At 30.0% G+C, this 14,303-nt stretch overlaps 1 protein-coding gene across 1 annotated transcript; it reads right to left on the reverse strand.

The window, feature by feature from the left end:
- Nucleotides 1-3,042: 3,042 nt before the first annotated feature.
- LOC124886703 lies at nt 3,043-3,842 on the reverse strand. Its single transcript, XM_047395630.1, has 2 exons — nt 3,517-3,842; nt 3,043-3,364 (listed from the first exon to the last, which is right to left on the reverse strand). Exons 1-2 carry the CDS (start codon nt 3,840-3,842, stop codon nt 3,043-3,045), a joined length of 648 nt encoding a protein of 215 aa, XP_047251586.1.
- Nucleotides 3,843-14,303: the final 10,461 nt, after the last annotated feature.

The raw sequence follows: 14,303 nt of genomic DNA on the forward strand, positions 1-14,303 counted from the left end.
CCTATTCCTACTAGACATTCTACTCGACCAGTTCATAGACCTGCTTACTTAAAATATTATGCCTGCTCTTTCATTCATTCCCATGCCCCTGAAAATTCTACATCCAAGTTTTCATCTACTGAGGTTCACCTGCATGAACCCCAACATTATCATTAGGTTGCTGTTATATCTGCTTGGCAGGATGCCATGTGTAAAGAGTTTCAAGCTCTTGAGGCTAATGACATAGGGGAACTCGAGTTTTGGTGAATTTAGGGCTTTGTGAAGGCGATTTTAAGGTCTCCGACGACGATTTGAGGTCTACGACGATGTTAAGGTCTACGATGGCGGTGTTGAGATGAAAATCGTGAGGTTTTCCTTATTCGGTGTGAAATCAACACTGTGTTACCTTGTATCAACTATTTCCCTAATTTTAGTTGCGCAAGACCTAGTTCTTCGGGTTTTGAGAAGAAATACGGTAATATCCTTCTCTTAGTTGTTGGTTGTGTATGTTTGTGGAACAATGTTGGATAATTTGTTTGGTAGCACATCTACTGAAGGTTTTACACCTTTCTCTATCGATTATTCTCACCCATTTTATGTGCATCCATCGGATAACCCTAGTACTCAACTCACAACTGTACCATTCGATGGAAATGACTTTGTTAGTTGGAGGAAAAGTATGATGATTTCTCTTTCCGCTAAAAATAAATTAGGGATATTCACTGGTAAAAACCCTAAACCTATACCTGAATCCCCTTATTACCCATATTGGGAATGATGCAATGACATGGTCATTTCCTGGATAACAAATTCTCTATCCAGAGATATAGGTATGAGTGTCATAGGGTTTGACACTGCCAAGAAAATTTGGGATGATATAAATGATAGGTACGGGCAGTCTAATGGATCCAAATATCTTCAATTACAAAAGGAATTAGGTAGTACAGTACAGGGTACCTATGATATTGCTTCCTATTTTACTCGACTTAGGGCTATTTGGGATGAACTTAACACTGCATATGTGGGACCAACCTGCATGTGTGGTGCACTGCCAAAATTCCTTGAGGAACATAAATTATTTTAGTTTGTTAGTGGGCTTAATGAAGTCTATTCTACTTGTCAAAGAAATGTACTTATGATGAGTCCGCTTCGCTTATTCTATGATCCAACATGATGAGCAATAAAAAGAACACTCTACTGTTCCATCCTCCTATAATGACTCAATGTCATTCCATGCATCATCTTCTAGATATAGTGATGTGAGTAAAGGTTCACCCTTTCAAAACTATGGTAGGAGGTATAATCAGGAAACAGTTTCTCTTTCACAAAAAATTGCATCAGATGTTCCAAGTCCTTTAGATAGTGGTGCAAGACCATATACCCAAAAAATTCATTTTGATCCAGAGAACCCCAACAATAGTCATGTTGTTTGCAGATATTGTAAGAAATATGGTCATGTCATAGAAAAATGTTATAAATTACATGGATTTCCACCAAATTTTCAGTTTACTAAGGGCAAGAAATCTGCTGCATGTGCCCAAGTTGATACACCTTCTCTCGATCATATTCACCAGCCTATTGCACATCCATCTTAGCATGGATCAAATAATGATCAGTTTCATCATCTTCTGAATTAATTTGACCAGACTCATTTGTCTTCCAATCTACAATCAAATGTTTCCACAGATGCAGATCATTCTGGGTTTGCCAATTTTGCAGGTGTGTTAAATAATATTCTTAGTAGTCCTAACATGCATTCTGTTGGTCTACATGTGTGTACAACATCTCACTTAGGTGTATTTCCTTGTATTTTAGATTCTGGGGCTACATATCACATGACTCCACATAAACACTTGCTTCACAACCTTCAACCCACTTCCACAGGTTCCTTATTTTTAAGACATGATATGATCTTACAAAATGTACTTCTTGTGCCTTTTTTTCAATATAATTTAATTTCCATGTTTCAACTTATAAATCAATTTGATTGTTATGCAATCTTTACTAAGTCCGCTTGTTTCTTACAGGCATTGGCGGAGACAGGATCTTTATCAAAGGGGTTTAACATAAGTAAGGATGCTACTAATATCCACAAATAAGAGGGTCGGGTCACAATAAGAGGTTCAATACGCACACATGAATCCCTTCTTATAAGAAAAATTTTCACTACAATGGTAAAAATAGTTCAAATTTCTTGGCTCTGCTTCTAACACAGTTCGTCAATATATATATATTTAAAAAAACAATCCTGTCGAAGAAGTACTCCGCAATCGCGTTGTCTGTGGACAATTCAACTCCCGTAGAGTATTCATAGAGCAGGACAAAATCCATGTCCTGTAGTTTGTACTTTATAGCAGCATACTACAATATCTAAAATTAAGAAAGAGATAGAATTAGGAAAAAATTATCTTCTAAACAAGAAACAAAATTACAAAAATATTGTCTTGGGTATAATTTGGACTTACATTACCGAATTTATCTTTAGCAACATTACCCGTCTTCTGTAAAGCGCCACAGTTTCCATCAGGCAAATCTTGGCCAAGAGTCAACACCAATATACCCATGATCACATGAAGCCAATCAGGAATAAAAAACACAATTATTCAAGCAACTAATTACTCCCGGAGCCTATAATGCTCAAACACTGGGCAATGTAGTAATATTATGACAGCAAAAGACAATGCTAAACAAATAGGTGACAACAAGAAAAAGAAAGGAAGCCAAGAGATTCTCCTGAACATCGTTCAATTTCAGCTAGCATTATAGCTTTACTATTCAAAATGTAAATACATACATTATTACAATTTACAATTGTACTCTACGAGGTTTCATATCTTGAAATGTCTTAATAATAGCATCATTAGAAATACTATCAAATACATCTTTTTCTAGATAAGGCACCAAACAACCACTAAAAAGATCATCACTCATTTGACTCCGAAAGTCATTCTTGATATACTTCATTGCCAAAAAGCCTCTTTCAACAGATGCGGTAGCAACGGGTAGAAGTAGATCAAGTTTCACTAAGCGAAACACTAGAGGATAATTTGAATGTTTCTTTGTCTACACTAATCTTTTGGAAAGTTCACATAGCCCATTGAGATCAGAGAACCTTTCATCAACATCACGAACATCAATAATGTAACTTGCAAGTTGATTCTCAAGAGTACCCATATTAGATTCATCAAAGTCGTCTGAATATAACTCCCCCATTCTTATTATTTTTTTGATGTCAAAACTTAAAAATGAATTAATTTGGTTCAAACAAGTAATTCCATGGAGCAAATTAGTCGACACCTCATCAAAACGATCATTGAGTTCTTGAAGTTGCCAATCAATAATATTGCAAAACACTTCAACACGGTAATGATGTAAGACTGTATAGCTATCAAGTTTACGACGGGATCTTAAAGAGCTAACATATGGTTCTTCAAAGTTAGGTATCAAAATATCATTTTGGGTACAAAATATAGACACCTTATCAATAAGAGAATCTTATTCATTATTCTTTAAAACTTGCAACCTTTTCTTTGCTACTTCAACAAGTAGCATAGCATTTGCAATGTCTTGCTCCTTTTTTGTAAGCATTTATTAAGTTCATTTGTGATAGCCAGAATATCTCTCATCAAGTGCAACATGAAAGCAACCTCAAATGTCCAACAAGCTTCAAGATGTCCCATTGCCTTGGCTCTTTCATCCATATTTCGTGCATTAAGAACAAGTGATTCAAGAACATCAAGAATAGAGCCAAACATCAAAATAAAATTGCTAAAGGATTTATAATGGGATCCCCAACGATTATCACAAGCTCTTGATAGACCAAGTTGTTGATTCAATCCTCTACCGGTAGTAACTTCACCCATATGTAATGCCTCTTGAAGTTTATCTTTTTGAGAATCTCAAAGTTCATCCATGCGCTTAAAGGAAGATCCCAATATATTTAAAATATTTGAAACTAACACTATAAGTTTTTCCACTTCAATACACTTTTTTGAGACTCCAACAAGAGTTAGTTGAAGTTGATGAGCAAAACAATGGATAGAATGAGCCGATTTGCTTTCTTGCCTAATCAACATTTTAATACCATTTATCTCACCTTGCATATTACTTGCCTCATCATAACATTATCCACGCACGGATGATAGACTCAAGGAATGTTGAGCAAGTAAATTAACGATTGCCCCCTTTAGAGATAAAGCACTAGTATCTTGACCATGAACAATTTCAATAAGTCGCCCCATTACAAATCCCATTCTATCAATATATCGCAATACAATAGTCATTTGCTCTTTACGGGATACATCAAAAGATTCATCAACTAGTAAAGCAAAGTAATCACCATTTAATTCCTCAAGAATAGCTTTAATTGTTTCTATTTTACATGCAGTCACAATGTCTTTTTGAATCATTGGAGAAGTCACTTGATCATTTAGAGGAGCATGTTCTAGCACATAGTTACGAATTTTATCACACTTTTTTGCATACCATGAGAGTATTTAAAGAAATTTACCTCTACTAAGTGATGATTTAGATTCATCGTGACCTCAAAATGCAAACTCCTGAGTTATGAGAAGTCTTACTACCTCAACCGAAGCAGTTAAGCAAATGAAATATCCTTTTTTAAGATTCAATTGCCTATCAAATTCAAATTGAATCGATTGTCGTTGGCATAATAAATCTTGGAATTTCTTCTTTGATTGATTGTGTATGCTGTTTGGTAGACAAATATATTTTTCAAGACTCTTCTTTTTATGCCGAATTCTAAATCCCGTAGTTGAAAATACTTCACCTCCACCCTGATGAATGCTATTGTCTTTTAAAAGATAACAATACAAATAATAGACTGCATCTTTACGAACACTATACTCCAACCAATCATGACATACATCATTAAACTATTCATGATTGACACGCCGCATTGATCTAGAAATATCTGTTTGAGGATACTCATGAGGCTTCAAACAAGGTTGACAAGGACCATTCAAGAGATACGTTCTTCTAATAAGATTATGATGTTTTGAAGGGTACTTCAATATTGGAATTCTTTCTTCCAATAAAAATCTTGGACAAGACACAACAAAAACACAATTTTCGGCCAAGAACACAAAATGGACAGATTGCTCTCTTTTCTGGAATTTTCAGTTTTCAACTTTTTTTTTTATAGTTTTCACGTCTCAAGCCCAAGATTGATCTTGTTAGAACAAAATCAACGATGGCTTTGATACCAAATGATAAGATAAAGACAAGAAAAATACGAAACAACTCCAAAACAGTCCACTAATCTTAAGGATTTGAGGACTAAGATGGAGACCATTCTCGGATTCACTACAACAACAACAATACGAGATAACAACGGTGCATTTAACACCAAAAACAGTAGAAACACAATGATAACAAGATGAACACAATGAGAATAAATTTCGGATTCAAGAAGGACACAAAATAGTCCACTATGAATCTACAAAGCGCAATAAGAACAAGATAGATAGATAGACCAAATGAGGGAATAATATTAACAACCCAAGAATTGTTACACCCTTGAACCTTTAATACTACACACAACACTAACGTATCTCCTAGTAGGCACAAGAGGGATCTCGATCTCCCAAGGACCAACGTTTCCAAGCTTGAATCCAACACGAGTGATTCCACACTCAAGTTGATTTCCCTAGTTACAATTTTAAATTTTTGCCTCAAGGAAAGAGGACTTGTCTTTCAATGTTATACAACATTCATAATCATCAAAATCTAATGAATGAATCCCTAGAAGGTTGTATTTATAGTGTATTACAAGAATAGTGTGAAATGTCCAAAATGGTCCCTTAGTCAAAGTCTTCAAGTGGGCTCCCTTGGAGTGCATTGTATGGACTGATTTTGGAGCCTAGTTAGGCCTTACTTTGCACTTTACGTGTACACTTCAAATCTTGGGTTCATTCACTCTCGCACTCACCCACCTCCGTGGTCGTACCCGTATCATTAATGCTGGCAATTAATTAAATAAAATTTCCAAACAGGTTGGACAAACAATTTGAATCAAATATGGATCAATCCATTAATAAAAGAGGGGATCAAAAATGAAAAAAATCAAATGACCAACCCATAAATTAAAGTTTAAATAACATAAATCTCAACCCTATGAGAAGTATTTACACTCCTTTATTTTTTTTAATTATTTTACTCTCTCTCCCGAATCATATACATAAGACAGTTGACATATACATAGCAACCTATGTATATACAAATTTTTGGATTTCTTTAAAAATGAAAATAACGAATTTCCCTGCTATTAAGGACGTAATTAACGCAACTAATTAAATAAGTGGATTATTGTATTCCTTAAAATATGTAACAGCTACTGAAATTCAAATTTTGAAAACAACAAATACATAAAAATCAAATCAAACAAAAAACATCAAAAATAATTTCAACACTGATTATTGATCTTCTTGAGGAAAAAAAAAATAATTGGAATTCAAGAAGATGAATATTGCTATTCTTTTGAGGTACTCTGGTCAATGAAGAACCGAAACAGAATATGTTAATTAAAAAAGTAAAGGAAACATTGTCGCAGAATCAATAAATTATTTGAGGTTAATTTCATTAGTTGTTGCTGAATTAAACATTGACGAATCTCAAAAAAGTATTGATGTACGTTATGTTGTCGACGACAATGAATCACCTTTTCATATCTGGGATGATAATAGTGTTCGATTGTATGTCGAGTTGAAGAAATCTTAACCATCCTTCGTGATGTACCCTTTGTGCATATCAACAATTGATAAATGTGCAGAGGACATACAGTTTGATAGAGAAACAAGAGTTGTTGTTTGCATGGAGGGTGTTGAATCTGATGTTATGGCTCTCTCAGTAGATGAGACACAAAATCAATATGCTTTGTATGTGCAAGAGTATTGATGTGAAGGTGAAACAGATGTATAAGGATAAAAAGACGCTCATTTCATTGATGTCGAAATATGTGGTGACACATGGATTCAATTGCAAAGTAAAATGTTTAGACAAAAAAAGATATTATGTTATTTTGTTCTGTTAATAAAATTATTTATTTAAATTTCATGTGTATAAATTCTAATTTTACCATTTTTGATAACTATATATATGAATTTATAACCGAACTTAATATAATGTTAATTATAGCGTGAATGCTATTATTATGTTTATATTTGTGTTGCATAGATTGTTTTCATGTTCTTATAACAATTTTATATACAGTTATATTAAATTAACAGAAACTTGAAGTTTTTATAGATTAAAGTTGTCACGAAATAAAGTCGCAAAAACAGAAATAGCATATTCATGTGAAGAAACTTGTTGATATATAACATATTCATTCAAAGTGGTTTGTCTATGTAAATCTATGTTAATGTAAACAGATTCAACAAAACCTTATTTCCAGTTACAAAAGATGAAGTGGTTATGTGGTCACATATACATAGTCATTTTTATGTATATGTCACTCTGACAAAACCCAAAATTGCGTCAATAGTATATACATAAAAAAAAATCAGTAATAATTCACATATAAATTGACTATTTTGTATAAATGTGTAAAAATATAGGTTTTACTCTGTTGTTTGTTTTTTTATAAATTGTGTAACACAAAAAATCATATATGTTTAATTTGTTTTTAATGTATAGTAGACGAGTTGTGTTGTATATGTTCTTTTTTTTAAATTTAAGTACGACAAAATTGTAACATACAACTCTTATAAACCTATAAATTGCTACAAATATTAATCATATTATTACTTTTTTTTTTATTTCAGCTATGTTATCAGATGTTACAATGAAGATTGTAAATTGTTCAGCTATATTGGAATGTTCCTAACAGTATAGATAAGGAAGAAGTTCTGCCTTCGATTTATAAAAGGCTGTCAGGAAGATCTAAGAAAGGGAGAAAGAAAAAATCAAGCGAAACACTTTCATCAAGTACAAATCGTTGTGAACATGAGGGGAACAATAGACGTTCCTGTAACTTTTTCCCAAAGCAGAACTAATTTGTAGTTTTCCTATACTCTTGATGATTAATCACTCAAATAACATTTTCTACTTTTATGTTTTGATTTGTTAAATAATTTGAATTAGATGAAGGTAATTTGAAATAAATATCAGTTTTCTTCATTTTTTTCAGCTATGTTTGATGTATTTATATTTATTGTTTGTCTTATATATTTGACAATTGCGTTAATAAGTTTTTTTTGTGCATTTTTGTGTCTACATAGCTTACTATTGCAACTGATGTTAATATGTGTTTATATACATAACTGATATGCAATTGCAGTTGCTGATGAGTAGTCTATATAATTGTTATGATTTTTACATTTCTTAATCATAAACGTATGAAATTATGAGTTTATAAGTATATGTAAATTACGACCAACTATTAATAGTTAATGTTCCTTATAAAATCTATGTATATGTAAACATATATTATAAGTGACTGTAAACATACACCAATTTATAGTTTATATATTTTTTCGATTAACTATGAATGTAATTTCTATGTCTATGATAATATGTACATTAAATTTGCTTCATGAAATCGTTTATTACATTATGTTAACGTTAGTTATAAAAAAAAAATGTGTATATGTAGTTTACTAATTCAACCCAATAAAAATTCATAGAAAAGAAAACAATCACCACCATAAACATCTTCGAGACTATTCAATGCTAACTATTCCAGATTCATGAGGTGGGGGGACATATTTTGTCCTTGGTCTTGGAGGGTTGTTATTGTCACTAACATAATATTTATTTGCCTTTCGAGGACCGTAATTTCAAAGGAGTGATGCATATTGCATACGATGATATTCAGCTTCAAAATCACCTGAAGGCACATCAATTCCTCCACTTAGGTATTCTGCATAACCAACAACAAAAACTCCACAGTCCCTGTATGTATACAATTCTATATTTCAAACCTTGTGTTTAATGAAAAACAAAATCATAAAATTAGAGTATATTGTCAGTTCATAACTGCTATTTTGTACATGAACCATAAATTTCAAAACAGGTCAAGTACATAACAGTACTTATGTATATGTCTAGCACATACATAGTTATTGCTTTTATGTTAACGTACATTAACCAAAGAGTTCATAAGCGAATAAATACATAGCAATACTTATGTATATGTCCAACACATACATAGTTACTAATTGTATGTATGTGGATGTGCACTAACTACATATTTCATAACATGTAAAATGCATAGATAGACTTATGTATATAAAATTTCTAACAAATAAACTATATAGATAGACTTATGTATATGTTTGCCACATACATAAGTGTTGCTTGTATGTGGATGTACAACAACTATAGAAATCATAACTGAGCAAACTACATAGCAGTATTTATGTAAATGTCTATCATATACAAAGGTATTGCTTGTATGTGGAATGACATTCTAGTACAAAAAAAATCACATAACTAACACTTATTACTTATGTATTTGTGAATCACATACATAATTACTACTTGTATGAGTGTTGATAGCTATTACGACAGCTTCAAATTAAAACATGGAAAACACCATATTCTACTGTAAAAACTAACAGCCATAACCAAAAATAAAAGCTCAAAAAAATTCACATTAACGATAAAAATACTATATCCCAGTACAAGTACAAATCACAATAAAAACAAAAAAAGAAAAAAATCTTTGATAAACGTGGCCTTGAAGTATCATCTTTTTTTTACTTTCTTGACGATTCTTCGATTTGATTTTTTGAACTTCATTCAGCAACTTTCTTGATCTTAATGTTTCATCTTAATGAGATCGTTCCGATGTTTTGTCCTGTTTTCAACAAAATTAGGGTCCTCGTAGTCAAACTCTCCAGGAACAAACTCAGTACCTCGATTTGTTGGTTCATTATGATCCGACTGAGTAAATCCTAAACTAAAAGACAGAGAATCATCCATTTACTAAGAAAAAGGTAGAAAATAGATTACATGCAATAACTATTTCAATGGAATCTATGAATTGGTAATGTAGAAAACCAAAATATAACTCCAAAACTAAGAAAAAAATACTAAATGAACATCATTCAACACCTTGTTCACTTCGAAAAACTCCAATTTGTAGCCTTCATACAATAAAAAGTCGGAGTTAGTACAAAAAAAGTTTACTAACCTCAGATCTTAAAATTTCATAAATTTTGGAGATTTTGTTAAAATTGAATGCCAATGTGTAAGAGTAGAAGTCAAACACGGATGAAAATTCAAAAAAAGAAACCGCTACTAATGGCTCCTTGATTGTAGCCGTGTTCCAGGGAGAACAAATCGTAAAAAATTTTTGGTAAAGTTATGTATGTGAACTTTTTGAGAGAGAATTGAAAAAATGGAATTTCTATAATAAGTTTTAAAAGATGGGATTTTGTGTAATTAGTTATAGTTAAGTTGTTGATTTATGTAATTTTTAGTAAACTAGTTTAATCGTACGTGTAACGTTTGATTATTCTAACGCTTTTATATTTATTTCTAGATTTTTTAAATCTTCTTAAAATCAATTTTAGCTGATTTAGAATTCTTAAACTAATGAAAAAAGTATTAGTTGTCATTAATTCTGATGAATTCTAATAAGCAAAAGTTTTACCATAAATATATTTAATTTATTTTGAACTCTTAAATATTAGGAAAAATAGTGAAAAGATGATTTTGTCTAAAGCAAAGACTTTTAATGAAGGGCAAAAGGTTCAAACAACATTTCTAAGGCCTTCACATTTTTCATATATTATAGATATAGATATAGATTATAGATATAGATTTAGGACTTTTAACATAGTTCTAATAAGAAAAACTTTAATAACCAATTTCAGTTAATTTTAAAATCCTAAATATTACATCAATAATGAAATAATAATTAGAGGCATAACTGAAAAAATGATTTGATCTATTACAGAATGTTTTAATGAAGGGCAAAAACTCGAATCAATTTTTGTAAGGATCTTTATATTTTTAATATATTTGATATTAGAGGTTGGTGATAAAGATTAAAGATTAAAGATTATAGATTATAGATTAAAGAAGTAGGTACCTAAAATATAAAAAAAATTGTTCTTCAAAAAGTATACATTTTTTTTTAAGGAAAGACGTATGGTGCCTATTAAATGATTGACTTTTTTCATACAAACACTAACCCAAAAGAAGCCTAAATTTTAAGTATAACTCAAATAAGGAAAAGTTTAATAACTAAATTTTAATAAACTTTTTAGTTTTAAAAACTATTAGAAAAATAGCAAAATGACGATTTTGTCTATTGTGATGTATTTTAATGAAGGGTAAAATGTTCAAATCATTTTTCTAAGGGTTTTCACACTTTCAATATATTGTAGTTATAGATTATAGATTATAAATATAGATTAAATCATTGTTATTGCTCCTGAACTAATCTGGTATGTGAAAAGTGGAACATAATTTTTGGTTTGCCCGATTTTACATACATGGGTTATTCTTCTTGCGAACAAAAAAAAATTGTTTTTCTCATCTATATATACTAAATAGCAAGAAAGTCTTGCTTAGATTGTTGCCAAGTGGTAGCCTAAGATGATGACATGTGTTACTTTTTAGGACAAATTAGTTAAACTTAGGTTTTAATTAGTTACGTATTAGTTAACTTTTTATTTTAAATTTAAAATAATTAATTATTTTTGAGTAAAAATAGCATAGAAAAGGAAAAAAAAAAGTAGGATGACAAGCTAGGGGAACGTGCAAGTCCGATAACAAAGTGGTGGGGTAATAATTGAATAAGTTTATCTGAAAAATAATAAAATTAATTTAACAAGAATAAACAACATTGAAAACTATTTAAAATAAAACCAATAAAAACTAATATAAGCAATTTGAATAAAGTGAAATAGCCTCCTTCTTTGAGGAGTAATTGTGAACATGAATCTTGATTACTTATGTCACGGCAAATTATTGAATTAGCATCATTTTGCAAAATTGATAAAACATCAAATAAAATAAGTAATATTTTAATAAAATGAAATAATAATTACGAAGAAGAGATATGCTACTTAAGCATATTTGGTCTTAATTTCATTTATTTTCGTATCTTTGTATTTTTATTATTTATCTTTAAAAGAATATTATAAATTAAAACAAAGAAAAAAAGGTAACAAAACTATCGTATTTCTCCCACAACTCCATTTCATCCGCCAAAATGACCCACATCCCTTAACCTCTAGTTCCACTATCAAAGGGCATAAAATCACCTTTAAATACACACTCACATAACACACAAGCACAAAGACACAATACCCCAATGAAGCACACACTTTCGAGTTTCGAATGTTCTATTTTCTTTATCTTCAAATAGCCATTTTACCTTGAAGTTTATGATCTTATTGAAACTATGATCTTATTGAAACGAAGTTAAGGTGCGTACACTTTCTATTAATCTTCAAGAAAATATTTTTATCACAATCTTTGTATTAAAAATTCGTAAAAAATTATAAGTATTTTTGAGATCTTTGCACAATTATAACAAAGAAGTTACAGACGATTTACACTATTTTTTTAAAATTAAAATAAATTTTAATTATACGTTTGAATTTCAAATGGTTATAATTTCTGAACTTTTTTCACTCTTCTTTTCAATTTTTTACTTTATTCTTAGTACCTCTAAGGTTTTTCTCTCCTCTCCACTTTTCCCCCCTCATAACCGTATTAATAGTCTTTACTTAGCAAAAATGACTTCATAAGATTCAAGCATGTAAAGGTAAAAGCACTTTTGTTCTTGATAATTTTTTTTATATGTGAATATATTTACAGAGAAAAAATCAAGAACGAAACTAATGGAGATAAGCTATTCATCACAATAATGTAAATTTTATTTTTATTTTTTATATGATTAATTTACTCTTCAATAATTTATTTCTAAGTTCTTTTTCGTTCTTGATTTTCAAAGCAATATGATGCATCAATTATTAGTGTGTATTTTTCGGATGATAAACTAGAAAGCAACTATGCCGTCAAATTAAAAACGTTGTCTAACAATTGAATTTATCGTATTTATGTATGTTTTATTAATCTCTTGCTTCTATATTTTAACATTTATCCCTTAACTACATTATTATGATAATATATATTTTTTAATAGTTTCTGAGAAATGCGGAACCTTAATGGTTAGTGCTTTAATTCTCCTTTCATTAATAAGTTATGTTGTAATGAGCATTCATTGTTTAATAAAATATATTTTTTAATTGTTTTATACTGAAGAAATTGTGAATTCCTTTTCTTATTGATTTTTTTATTCTTCAATAATATTTTTTGTGTCCTTTTGGAAGGAAGATGGAACATTCATTATTAATCAAACGAGGAATTTATTTATCCTTTCATTAATAAGGATATGTTTTGCATTCACCGTTTATTCAATTATTTTATTTTATTTTTTTTGTTCTTTTCTTATTTTATGTTTGTATTGCGATTTTCTTAAAATAGTCTCATTAGGTATTATTTTCATTTTAACTATAAAGCTGCAATAAATAAAGTTTATGATTTAGTAAAAAGATATTTTTTGTAGATCATTTTATAGTCTAGGCCTTACTGTTATTCCCTTATATTTTATTTTTCTATGTCAATATTTTTTATTAATCAATTTTATTTTTATAGTTAAACATGTGTGGATTATAAATCAATTTATTGAGTAACAGTTTCTCAAGAACCTCACAGATGTTTTCAACAGAAATTGACATAACTGAAATATTTACATGAAAGACATACAACTTAGTGTTGACTGAGCCACTTTTGGAAGCTTTCATCATTATAGATTTTGTTTTTTGATGGATTATCTCCTTACTATGTTGATCTCTTAATAATACCTTCTAAAATTCTAAAAAAACAAATGCAATTCTTTTCATCTTATTTTCTTAATTAAGCATTTATGAATTTAATCATTTTACTTAGTGGGATGTGAATTGTGATAGTTTTGGATATCTAAAATAGTCAGTCCTAATAATTTGTACAAATAGTTATGATATAAAATAAATGATCCTACAACTAATTAAAATTTTAATTAAATGCATGATAACATAATCTCATTTTCTTTTTAGACTATTATTGTTATCCAACCAATTTAGTGATCCGAATATAGCTTGCAATATGTTAAGTTTTTTTCTATATATCTAATTTTTTTTTTCTTTTCTAAATTATGTAAAAAATATGATCACTTAAGTTACAAGAGTTACTGGACTGATTGAGTTTTTGAACTATGGAACATAACGTTTAAAAGATTAAAAAATCAATTGAAAGTTAAATAATTCGTAGAACATAAAAACAACATTCCCTAAAAAAAAAAA

The sequence above is a fragment of the Capsicum annuum genome, chromosome 8 (genome assembly GCF_002878395.1).
Source record: "Capsicum annuum cultivar UCD-10X-F1 chromosome 8, UCD10Xv1.1, whole genome shotgun sequence".
NCBI lineage: Eukaryota > Viridiplantae > Streptophyta > Magnoliopsida > Solanales > Solanaceae > Capsicum > Capsicum annuum.